This window comes from Lynx canadensis, chromosome X (genome assembly GCF_007474595.2).
Source record: "Lynx canadensis isolate LIC74 chromosome X, mLynCan4.pri.v2, whole genome shotgun sequence".
Classification (NCBI taxonomy): Eukaryota; Metazoa; Chordata; class Mammalia; order Carnivora; family Felidae; genus Lynx; species Lynx canadensis.
Genome location: NC_044321.2, coordinates 36,054,828 through 36,067,102, shown reverse-complemented (window position 1 = coordinate 36,067,102; position 12,275 = coordinate 36,054,828). Strand labels below are relative to the sequence as shown.

The 12,275-nt window shown below is 47.1% G+C and overlaps 1 protein-coding gene across 6 annotated transcripts in view; it reads left to right on the top strand.

The window, feature by feature from the left end:
* CASK (calcium/calmodulin dependent serine protein kinase) overlaps positions 1–9,931 on the top strand; it is a 230,704-nt gene extending 220,773 nt beyond the window's left edge. For all 6 annotated transcript variants that reach the window (XM_032592039.1, XM_030305111.1, XM_030305114.1 and 3 more), the window contains 2 exons: positions 4,757–4,840; positions 7,927–9,931. In XM_032592039.1, the coding sequence (XP_032447930.1) occupies positions 4,757–4,840; positions 7,927–8,103 (261 nt within the window). In that variant the 3' untranslated portion in view covers positions 8,104–9,931. The remainder of the gene's footprint in view (positions 1–4,756; positions 4,841–7,926) is intronic.
* Positions 9,932–12,275: the final 2,344 nt, after the last annotated feature.

Below are 12,275 nucleotides of genomic sequence, written 5' to 3'. Positions count from 1 at the left end.
AAAAACTCCCCAACAGCAGAAATGCCATGTGGCTCACACCTGCCACTGCTGACTTGTGGACCATAGACCACCTAACACTGGTGTTCGGCTTATTGCATTTGGGTCTATTATTTCGTGCTCTCTTAGCTTATTTATTTTTTCAAAAATTTTTTAAGGTTTCTTTATTTTTGAGAGACAGAGCATGAACACGGGAGGTAGAGAGAGGGAGACACAGAATCCAAAGCAGGCTCCAGGCTCTGAGCTGTCAGCACGGAGCCAGACATGAACCTCAAGATCATGACGTGAGCCAAAGTCGGACACTTAACCAGCTCAACCACCCAGGCGCCCCTCTCTTAAATTATTTTAGACAGCTTAGGCCCAATTGAACACATGTCTAATATGTGAAGACGTTGTAGTCCAGCTTCAAACCTAGAGGGCCACAGTTAAGATTACCCTAGAAGCAAACTAGCAACCTGCTTCTTTTAAAATGAGAAGAAAAGGTGTGTTCCTACAGTGCTGTGTATTTTGCAAGCACGAGTACTCTTTCCTTAATCCTTGGAACCCCGAGACAGAGGTATCCGTGTCCTCCTTTGCAGATGAAGAACCAAGGTGTAGCTCGAGTGAGAGTGAGGTTTCAGCTTTGGACAGTGTTGGTTGGGGCTTCGGTTTTCTTACAGCCAGCCCCCGCCTCCTTCCACTGTTCCATCCTGGAAGAGGTGACCCTGGGAATCCTGAAGCTGGTCTATCTTATATGTAGTCCTAGGATTTAAATCTTTTTTTTTTTTTTTAATGTTTAGAAAAATCAATAAGGCAGTCAAACCTGAGGAAAAACCGTAGAACTTCTTTCTCACGGACATGAAGCTATGGAGGGGCACCTCGGTGCCTCGGTCAGTTAAGCGTCCAACTTCGGCTCAGGTCATGACCTCACGGTTCATGAGTTTGAGCACCACATCAGGCTCTGTGCTAACAGCTCGGAGCCTGGAGCCTGTTCCAGATTCTGTGTTTCCCTCTCTCTCTGCCCCTCCCCTACTCATACACACATTCTCTCCAAAATAAACATTTTTTAAAAAATGTTTTTAAATGAAGCTATGGCCCAGAAAATAACCTATGTCCCTAAAGCTACAACTGTGATAGCACCAGCGTGTCATCAAAACCTACTGAGATGGTTTTAGATTTTATATTTTAATTTTACTCCGGTTTGTGCATTTGCTGCCTTAACAAGTTAACGGTAGCAGAATACTTGTGGTTTGGCTTTTGCCCGTAGAGGGAAAGGTTGTCAACAAGGGGTAGCCGCGGTCTTGTTAGGAATCTGTACTTCAAAACAAGAGCCAGGTTCTGAACTAGGGGCCGTTTTGTGAAAGATTATCTCTGGGGTCATAGTGCTTTTCCTTAAACCCTTATATTTTTGTGTAGAATGACTCAGACACTTGCCCCTATACACTTTCTAAGTTTGCAAAGCAGATACGTCTTAAAGCTATCTGCGTCTTAGGGACTTGACCAAATACGTTTTCACTCCTTATGGGTGGTAACCTGGGATCAACTGTTGGCCATATATGAGCCATAAAATCAATTCATGTCTCCACAGAAGAGAACTAAAGACTTAACTTTAAATGTTAAACCCAATGTTGCTTTGGCTGTTTAAATCCAGCATATTTTCAGTGACCTTTCTAGACTCCCCCACCTCTCCGGGATTCAGAAAGAAATATTTGCCTGTAAATACTGACAAACTTGTGTCTCGTCTTCAGTCAGAAGGAAGAGGGTTTAAGAGACCTCTTGAAGTCCCCTGTTAACAGCCTGAGGGGAGGGAATCTTTGTGAAGCCGTTCCATTTACTGTCCCTGAAGTGACCCTAAACCCCAGGCAAGCAGAGACTACACGCACACACCAAAAAAGGCACGCACTTAAGCCTGTAAGTCGAGCAGTTGGGGACACCTGAGGAAATGTGTGGTGACTGTGGTAAAGACATGAGGGCTACTGGACAAGAAAATCTCAGTCAGGATTTGAGGGGGTCTTTTCATTTTTGAAAATATAATGACATAGGAAAAGAAGAGAAAGTAACCTAGTATCAAAATCGAAAATCAAAGCCATGAAAAGGCCACTGTATTTACTCTGATCAGCGTGCAGTTTGGCTCTGAACGTCCTGGCGAGCAGGACAAAAAGGGGAATGTCGTGGATCACATCATCCTTATCTGCTAGAAGGATGCCAGTTCTTTCCTTGGAATTAGCTGCTAAGGGAATATAACCTGATTTGTGAACATGAGAGCACTGGGCAGCACACAGTAAGTGCGGAATGATCTTAGTGTCCGGATGGATAAAGGCGAAGGGTGTGCATGCTGCACAGAGAAGGGTAATCTGCGGGGAGCTTATGGTTGCCCAGGAGTATGTTTTCTGGCGTTGCAAAAACAATCGCAGGCTGACACTTAAAATTTCAGAGAATTGGGTGGCTTTCAGGCTGGGGTTACTGAGCAGAAAAAAGGCCGTTTCACGCCTGAGGTGTCATTCTCAACTTCACCAGTGGGTTCCATTCGGCATCTAGGCTCCCTCTGTGCGTGGAGTCACTTCAGGGATGGAACCAAGGGTAGGAACCGTGAACTGGGATATCTCCCCATCTCAGTTGCCTAGAGGCTGGCTGTGGGTGGACGAGGAAACCTTCTGTCTCAACTGACCCTGAGCCTCCTGATTTATGAGCACAGGAAGGACAGAAAAAGAGGCCCAAAATTATATTCACAGGAGATTTCCAAAGGAAGATCCCTGTTTAGCTCAATTGAGCTATATATGGACTTTTCCATGATATTTATTCCTTAACAGAACTCTCAATCACAAAAGGGTTGGCAAAGAAATTGCCAATTACCTCTGTCAAAAGGGAGCATAGGCAGGCCCAAAGAGCTTTCTCCTGAGGGGAATGTGATGTCCACAACTGAAACACTTTGATATGACGGCTGAAACAATGTGCTGGGCCCCCTTAACCCACAAGGAGATCCTGTGTGGCTGGGATTCAGAAACCCAATCCCAGCGAAAGTGAACCTTGCACTAAACCTTTATCATCCCTGTTGGTCTCTCACGGCTCCGTATGGTCAGAGGCCAAGAGGTTCCCTTCAGCCACCAAGCACAGTGCCCACTGGTCAAACATTTTCTGCCAATCCTGTGTGCTGCTTTTCCATTTTCATTTTACCATAAACACAGTTTATGCCGGCTGCCATACAGGGCACAAGGGAGATGACTGAACAAGACATCGCCCCTGCCCGTAAGCTCACCCTCTGGTATCTGGGTACTTGGTGTGCGGCATCCTGGGTCCCATGGTCGGGGGTGGGGGGCCACGGCCTGGCTCAGAGCCCACAGAGGACTTTGCAGACAAAAGAACACCAGAGCCAGGTGCTCACGGATCATTCAGCCATGCCAAAGGGAGAATGGGGACGGAGCATCCAGGCAGAGGGAGTAGTAAGACAAAGCTGGGAAGGCAGAGTGTGGCCCTTTCTGGAACTGGAAGTGGTTCAGCAAGGCCAGTTGGAAGAGGGAAGCAGCAGAGAGGCATAGAGAGAGACTGAGATAAGCACGGGCCAGCTCAGGACAGAGGGATTCAGCATTCATGCTAAGGAGTGTACATTTTATCCCAAGGCCGAGATGGAGCTGTGGAAGGGTTTTGAGTAGAGGAGCAATATGATGGGATTTGCCTTGCCAGAAGGATCGATCATTCTAGTAGCAGGCTTTTAGTACAGGGGCAGAGTGACCGGTCTCGTTGCTACCACCGTGAACCAGGCAAAAGAGGGAGGAGTAGGAACAGAGCAAAGCAAACCACTGAAAGGCCATTTAGAAAGCCAGATACGCAGGTAGCAGAACACGCATGTTAAATGCTCAGATGAAGGACAGCAAGATACTATTCGCTGCGGTGCAAATTAATGACACACCAGACACTTGTGAATTGTGTACCCACATATGCTGGAGTTTTTGTCCCATGCAGGGGAATCCATAGCCCATTGCAGGGTCACGTTCCCTCCCCCCCCCTCACCAGGAAGGAGCTGAGAAGCACTCCCTTACCAGAAACGCCTCCTAGGGCATGGGATGCCAGCTTGGCACTGTGTCTGTGCAAACTGGTGGCTGCACCGTTCAACGTGTTTTATGCCTCTGAAGGGAACTGCATCAGCTTCAGGGGCCCCTCTCCCTCCAACACAGCGTTTTCCTGCGGGCCTCCAATTACCCGCAGCCACAGAGCTCATTTAGTGTCTCCAGACTCCAGCCCCAGACAAGGTCTCTCTTCCCCCGTGAGCCCCACGGGGCCTGGCATCAGGGCGACTCAGAAGGCCCCGTAAGTGTGAACACGGCTTCACAGTGACAGTGGCAGGGACCCACTAGCCTTGTTAGCAGTTCGAAGGTTAAAATGGGGTGAAGTGGGCTGTAGCTCAGTGGCAGAGCCCGCACAATGATCCAAGCCCACCCAAAAACACATTTCCTATCAACTAAAAAGGCTACAGCTAATAGCCAGGTTTAAATGAACCTTAACCAACATAATCAGTGTTGACGTGGCTGAAGAAAAGTCAGTCCTATTGATTCATGAGATTCAGTTTTTAAAATGTCCGGTTAGTCACCTTGTATTTGCTGATGGCTGTGGTCCATCCTTTGGAAGAAAAGGAGTAACAGAAGTTACTTATAAAGCTGGTAAATTCAATAATCCCTTGCCAAAACTTTGAATCAAGGGTTTTTTTCCGTTGTGTGATTTCTTACGGACTCCATTAAATGCTGCACTCATGATTTCTAAGTTCCAGTTTTTGCTTTGTACACAGGCACTGAAGGTCCTGAGGACTGCAGAGTTTGCTCCTTTTGTTGTTTTTATTGCCGCACCGACTATCACTCCAGGTTTAAATGAGGTAAGGGCCGCTCCGTTTTTACCCGCCGTTAGGATCCATGTGTGTGTTGTGTGCAAGACCAAAGCCCCACATCAGTAAGACAAGGAAACGAAGGCGTGGAAGCTTGCCGAGCCACTGTGGCCCTCTCCACCCCTAATGGGCGCTGGGCTAAGACAGTGGCAGGCCCAGCTCTAGGCCAGTGATTGCTTTGCCAGAAGAGCGCTATAGGGAACCCATGACCCTGGCCCAGCTGCCCGAGTTCCCTCAGGCAGCCTCTGGAGCGGAGCCCATGCAGGTCCCTGGAGACCACCAAACCTGGACATGAGCTCTGTCCCCTGTCAGGCTAAATCAAGCCAGCAGCTGCCACAGAGATAGTGCCTTCAAGAGTTGGCATCACCATCTAGTACCCAGCTGACCCAGAGGCCTTCTGTGGCTGGGCAGATCAGAGGGTAGTTACGGAGTGTCTGGTAAGTGCATCCGTGCTGATCTGCTGCAGGGCCACTCTTACGAGGAGTCTCGTGCACAGAGTCCTCCATTGCTTCTGCTGGGTCGAGAAACCACCAGAGGGCTCTTGGCTCTGCTCAGTTAACCACTGGCCTAAACCCACCAGAGCCCAGAACACTACAGTCAGGCTTGGAAGTGTTCATGTTGCAGGCCTCTGAGGAAGGCTAAATCTTTACATTTCTATGTTACTCATACTTCCGGTCATTAGTTTTTGTCCTGTTGTTTGCAATTGGCGTATCCCTTTGTAAATCTGCCTTTCCCATCTCCGTTAACAACCTGGCCTGTGTGAAACCCTACGTTGTGCTTAGCGCTTATCCTTTGGTTGCCATGTATTTTTCTTGGATTGTCATCTTTGCTTTGTTTTTTGTTTTTGCCTGTTTTCCTGCCCTTTTACTAATTTTCCATAGCTGCCAAAATGGTGCAGAAAATTGCCCGTAAGTACCAGCTAGGAGGTGATGAAATCCAACCTTGTTTCCTTTCCTAGATGTAGAACATAGACCTTTCCTTCCCATAAATCCTGGCTTCTGCTGGTAGAATAGAGGCATTTTGTCTTCACTGAGTTAAACCCTGCTCATGCGGAAGGCAAGCCCGCAGACAAGTGCTGTAGAGGAATAAACCGACAAATATAGCTTCAGCCTGTAAGGTCCTTAAGAGGAAGCTTTCTTTTTCTGTAAAGAGAGCTACGTTTAAAAATTGATGCCGTCAGCCATACATTTTCTTGAATGTTTTCATCAACCCAGCTTTCTGAGTAAATCCTAAAGTCTGCCCATGGTCTCTGAGGCCCAGGACGGTGTTTTTCAGTGGAGTCCCCTAGCCCAGAGAGTGACGTGGTAGGAATGGTCTCTTCCCAGGCTGGCAGGATGCACTCCTGTCTTTGGGTGAATGAGTGTTTCCTAAAATGGGGCTTCTGCATTGTTCGTTGTCAAGTATAGCCACAGTGAAAATACTCTAAGTGCAAGTGGAAAGCCTGTTGATAGGACCTTAGAAGGTGGTGAGGAACTGAGGTCTTATCTACACTGTAATAGTTAACATTGCACGGCCCAGCATACCATGCCCTGCTTTGAAATCCCAGTAGACGACAACAGACCACATCCGACAATCCTTTCAGAGCATCCTGAGAGAAAAGATGGAGTCCCTAGCTTGCCTCGTAACTGTCCACCCACACCATGTTGCTATGATGGGATCCGGTGACACCCCATTCGATCCCCTTCCCAGAGACTCACACCCACAGACCGGGGCTCATCAGCAAGGGTTTCTCACAAATAATGGATGGGCCTCAGAGAAGGGGGGAGGGGTCCTAAGTCAGCTCTGGGCACCATGGCTCCCGCATCCTTTAGTGTTTCTGGAGGTCTCTGTTATCATGGGCCTCCATTTCCTAGTAGAATAGTAGGACCTAGTAGAGGTTTGCACTCATCAAACCCCATAATGGGCAATATTAGCCAGGTGCTTTCTTTCCAAGTAAGCACTTGCTGTGTGCGGGGCACAGTGCCAAATGCTGGGCACAGCAACGACCGGGCACACAGACAAGTTTACGCTCCAGTCGGGGAAAGATACTAATCACATAAACAGGTATTAACTATATCTCCACATACGTAAGATTCAGCCCAATACCTTCATTACCTACCTCGTGTTGGGGGAGAGGCAGGGCAAAGTTGACTTACAGAGTTCTCTGGCCTCAGATTTGAATTTGTCCATTGAAAGTTCAACCAAATGGTATCCGCCCTGTGAGGATCCAGAGGCAGACTTTCTGGTGGCCCTTAAGAGATCTGCAGCAAGCTCTAGGAGTTGAGGGGAAGTCCTTTCCTGCAGCAAAGCCCCCTAGAGTTCAGTCGCTGCTTTCCCTTGAGTTTTTTCCCTGAGCGGTACGAGTCCTTCTGACCAGTGACATCTGGCCATTTCCAGCATAGAGCAGTTTGAGGGGATTCATCAGATGCCAGTTGCTGTTGTATCTGGGAAATGGCCTTATTTCATCCATTATTTGCAACATCCAAAAAGCTTTTGCCTCTGGCATCCACTGCTATTGAGCGAGGGCCATTATACATAATTGAATTCCTGGAACATGTTGGACCTCTAAGGAGAAGAGGGGAAAATGCAACTTAATTTGTTGGCCAGAGGCAGTGGCTTCTTGGTGCGGATGCAGCTGGGCTCTGGGGCCCCATACAAGTGCGAGCAGAGGACAGAGGGAAGCAGGGGGATGCAGGGCTCTGTCCTCACCTCCGGAGCCCTCACTGCCGGTCGGTCAGGAGACTGGCTCCCGCTGGGGCAGATGGCAGCAGCCGGGCCGGTGGGGCGTTGTGTTTGCCGAAGAGTGTCTGGTTTCTCTGATCCCCCGGTTTGGCATGGAGCTCCCGTTGCATGGTGAGCAGTCGGGCCACAGGCCGCTCCTCCGTGACCCTGCCATCGCAGGGCCCACTGCCTCCTCTGTCACAAAGCGGACTTGGCCTCGTGCCCCGATGCAGCACATCGAGGTCCAGCCTTGCCTGCTTGTGACACTGGGAGTAACAGGAACGTGGAGAGAGAAAGAGTCCAGCTGACTTCTGTCTTGTCTTTGCTTTTTCCCTCCTCCCACGCCCTACCCCGACCTCCATCCCACCGCCATTTAGGATGAATCTCTTCAGCGTCTGCAGAAGGAGTCCGATATCTTACAGAGAACATACGCACACTACTTCGATCTCACAATTATCAACAATGAAATTGATGAGACAATCAGACATCTGGAGGAAGCTGTGGAGCTCGTGTGCACAGCCCCGCAGTGGGTCCCGGTCTCCTGGGTCTATTAGGCCTCTCCCAAGAGACCTGCCGCGAACCCAGGAGCCACCTCATACATGGAAAAGCCTCTTTGTTATCGGCCGTGTGTCAGCAGGTCATGGTCCCTAGAGACTACCTAGTTGTAGTGTGACCTCCATTTATAATTATTGTCATGTCCGAATAGATAGGAGGAGAAAACAATTACACACTCATTTAAAGAGACAGTATCTTTTTTAATCAGTTCTCCTAAACTTTAATAAAATGTATCTTTAAATGTATGTATTATTCAATCCTTTGGAATGTTATATTTTTGGAAATCATAGCTTTTTATTTCCAAGGCCCCTAAAAACTGCACAAAATAGATGCTGCTTTCTATAATCTATTTTAATAATAAACAATGATTCTGTTACCTTGACTGGGGGTGGAACACTACATTCTTTTTAGAGTCTGATTTTATGAATTGGAATATCTTTCTTTCCTTTATTTATTTGAAAGAATCAGTCTTAGTGATTACAAAACAGTCATAAATTTCTAAAGGCCTTTTTTCTTTTTTTTTTTTTTAGAATAGCTTTTTTTTTTTTAAGTCCTTTATGTAACATCCAGATAATGTGATACTGTCTCTTTGAAGCACCCTGTAAACCTTTTAGAGATTTGAAGTTGGGTCTTGACTCTTAATGCATGTGGACAGTCGCGAGCGTTTATGCTGTCGGTGTGTCTGTGTTGGACAAAACAATCTGTAATCTACAGCAAAGTACATTCCGTTCACGGGGCACACCCAGGGGAGTAAGAATAAAATGCTATTATGACTAAGTTGTAAACCTATGCACATCCCTTGCATTTCGGGCAACTTTATAAAAAAAAAACTGATTTTTATTAATAATCATGTAGTGAAATGTGTTTGTAATTTTGTCTCAATTTAATTTGTTGTAAGGTGGGAGGGGGAATTGCTGGTTTCACCATTTCAGATCTGTGTTGTCTGAGAGTATTAACATTTTAATTAAGCAGAGAAATGAGGATTTTTAATATGTATGTAATTGTTTTAAAGCACCCATTTTAAGAAAATATACTGTGCAATGAAGAAACCAGTTTAGGCATTTGCTATAAACTGAATTATTCCAAAAGAATAATCTATAACAGCCCTGTAAATTCCTTTAAAATGATAACTAACAGGACAGTTTGACCAATTTTTTTTTTAAATATACTTCCTTTTATGTGTTCAATAATTAAATGCCTTTGGGTCCTTCATTTCATTACAGATTTGTTGAGGTTTACAAGCTGATGATCTTTTAGATTTTGTAATTCATTAGATGCTCATTGAACCACTGAAGGCCCAGGAGTGACTGTCAGTAGGCAGGACAACAAAATACTCCACCAGAGCACAGCTCGGACCGCCTCTGGCTCCCAGAGCGCAGTGCGCCTGAGGGCCACCCACGTACCGGAGGCCGTCTGTGGTTTCTCCTTCCTCTTGCTATATCCCTTGGCACAGGAGAATCATCGTCCCTTGTTGCTTTAGAGACATGAACCATCTCATCGCCCTTCCATGAGGTCACATTCTTCCAGTACAGGAGATTCAGGCTGGGGTTTTCCAACTCTTGACCAGAGGTCAGCAGAAGATTCTTCCTTAGAGGGTCAGGGTGTGAAGTGGTTCTGTTAACCTTCGATCCTTGAGAAAATACCATCCTGTTTGCTTCTTGTCGGTTAGATGACCTCATCGCTTTGTGCCTTGGCGGGATGTGCAGGCTGTGTTGTGAGCTAAAAGGCTCCTCTTGAAGGACCACACAGAGGAGGCATTTGTATTCTTGTAAGGTGTCACCCTCCCCTCCCAACAACTCTTATTAAACAATGATTTTTTTTTTCTCTCTGATGTTGTCCTTTGTCAGTGACCGGATGAGTTTGCAACTTATAAGGTGTTGCATGAACTGCTTCTATTGAGGCCCCACGGCAGGGCGACCAAACCGCCAAACCAGAGACACCATGGATGGAGAAGGGAAACCCCAAAAGCTGTTTAGAGCTGTGTCAGGATTGATTTAAATCTAACTGATACCAAGGCCATTCATTCCTGTGATGGTACTGACCACAATCCGGGCTCTTCTCACTGTGAAAGTGCCCGCTCTACCTCTTTTCCAATGAAGCACAAAGAAGAATACAACTAACACATGGGGACGCGAAGCCCCTCCCTCAGCTACAAAAGCCCACACCCCCTCTGGCCCTTTGAGGCCAAATCTCCAGAGATGCTGATGATGCCAATCTTAAGCCACGTTGATAGAGGTGGATCGAGCAGAAGAGCAAAGCAATGCCAGTCTAGACATCTGTGGCCCCGGAATTGAGAAAGTGCTGTAGCGCCGGTCCTGTCTTCCCCATCTGAGAGGCACAAAGGCAGGCGCTGTTCTTGCCACTGTGTGGATGGCAAAGTTCCTGCGCCCAGAACTTGTTCTGGCTGAACTTCTCAGAGAGGTCATCTGTTCATTCCACTAATACAGGCCCTTCTCTAAAGTAATGTCTTTATGACCTACCAGAAAACACTTAAACTCACAGTAATTTCCGTACAAAACTGCCGCTGCTACATTACAATCATCCACCAAGCAATCAGAGAAAATTACTAAAAAGCTTCGCTGCTTCCATTCCATCAGCAAAATCATTTTGTTTTGTTCCTTTGAAAGGCCAGAGCAAATGATTAGAATTAAGTCTTATCACTGGTCAACTGAGCCATATTTCAGAGGGTTCTCTACCCCACCCAACCCCACCCCCACAGCAAAAAAGGGGGGTGTTTTTAACACGAGGAAAGAGAAGTTCCTGATTTTTTTAATAAGGTGGTAGTTACTGCATGTACAGCCTATACAATTTCAATGCTAAAAAGGAAGATGTCACTCAATTCATCTGGAAGTTTCCCAGTGCAGAGATAATTTTGTAGCTTTTTAAAATGCAATTAAGTGTATCTCCTGTCAGATGAGATGGTTTAAAATATTTGCTCAGAGAAGAAAAGAAATGGGTGACCTACTTCCTGCTGTTTGCCTTCAGAAGGTTTTCTTCTGGGGCCGTCCTGTTGGTGGTGGGTCATCTAAATATGTTGCAGGGCTCCTCTGCCCCAAGTCCAGCTCAATGTCACACCGCTGGCTCCAGCCACTTGAGGCTGGATGCAACACCACCGTGATCTTGGGAAAGTTTTGATGTCATTACTGCAGAGGAGGGTTTTTGTCTTCAAATCACTCGTAGTCACCTGTTCAGTGAGAAGTCAAGTTCATTCCTTGAAAAAGTTTAGTCAGTTGAGGAGCCACCCTCAGGACGGGGAGACGCCCAGAGCAGACACTGCGCCCTTAAGGACAGGCCCGCCCAAATCAAAGTCTCTTGTCTCCCACCGCTGTGATGTCCTTTTCTTTGTTTCAGGTCAGTCTCTTGGGGCAAAGAGAACACACTGCTACTGCTAGCAAGAAGATTTTTTCATTACTAAGTTCTTAACTGTGATGCCTCCCGCACGGTCCCCTTGGAAAGGGAAGGCAACTTGCAGTCGACAAGCCCCTTGCCGTCCTCACCACATGCCCCCTCCTCCTCCTCTCTTTGTGTCATCAAATGTGCGCATGCGTGTGTGTGTGTGTGTGTGTGTGTGTGTTGAGGGGCAGGGGAGGAGTTTGCTTTTCCAGAACTGAACACTGCTTCCTAATTCCATCCTCTACAAGAGCTTAAGATGCTAAGGCTGATTATGGCCTGTCATAGGCTAAAGGTCCCCGAGCGCCTTTCTCTTGTTCTGCGCCTCTAATTAATTCTCCTCTTAGAAAGACATTTTGCTTCTTTGAGGCAGCTTGCAGGAGGGCTACAAGCTTTAATCGTGAATCATCTCATTTGGTAGAACTCTTCCTTTTCTCACCCCTTTAGAATTAAGGTTTTCCTCTCTATTTGATGTCGTTGGTTAAAGGACTGCCCCCGTAAGACTTGATGTTCCATTGGCTTATCCCATGCTTACTTATCGGTTCGCCTTAAACTTGGAGTTATTGGAAGTCTCTGGTCTTCTGGCTGAGTGAAGTCCAGCTGTGGCCCACATCCAGGAAGGGGAAGAAAGGGCCACGAGGGGTATATTCACCCATCCACATCCCTTTTATCTGCTCCTTTCGCTGCCACTCTTGAGTCGCAGAAGGTGGGCAGACCCCAGCCCACAGGGAGAGGAGACTGAGGGGGCCACACCATCTCTAGCACAGGCCCCTCCAAGTCT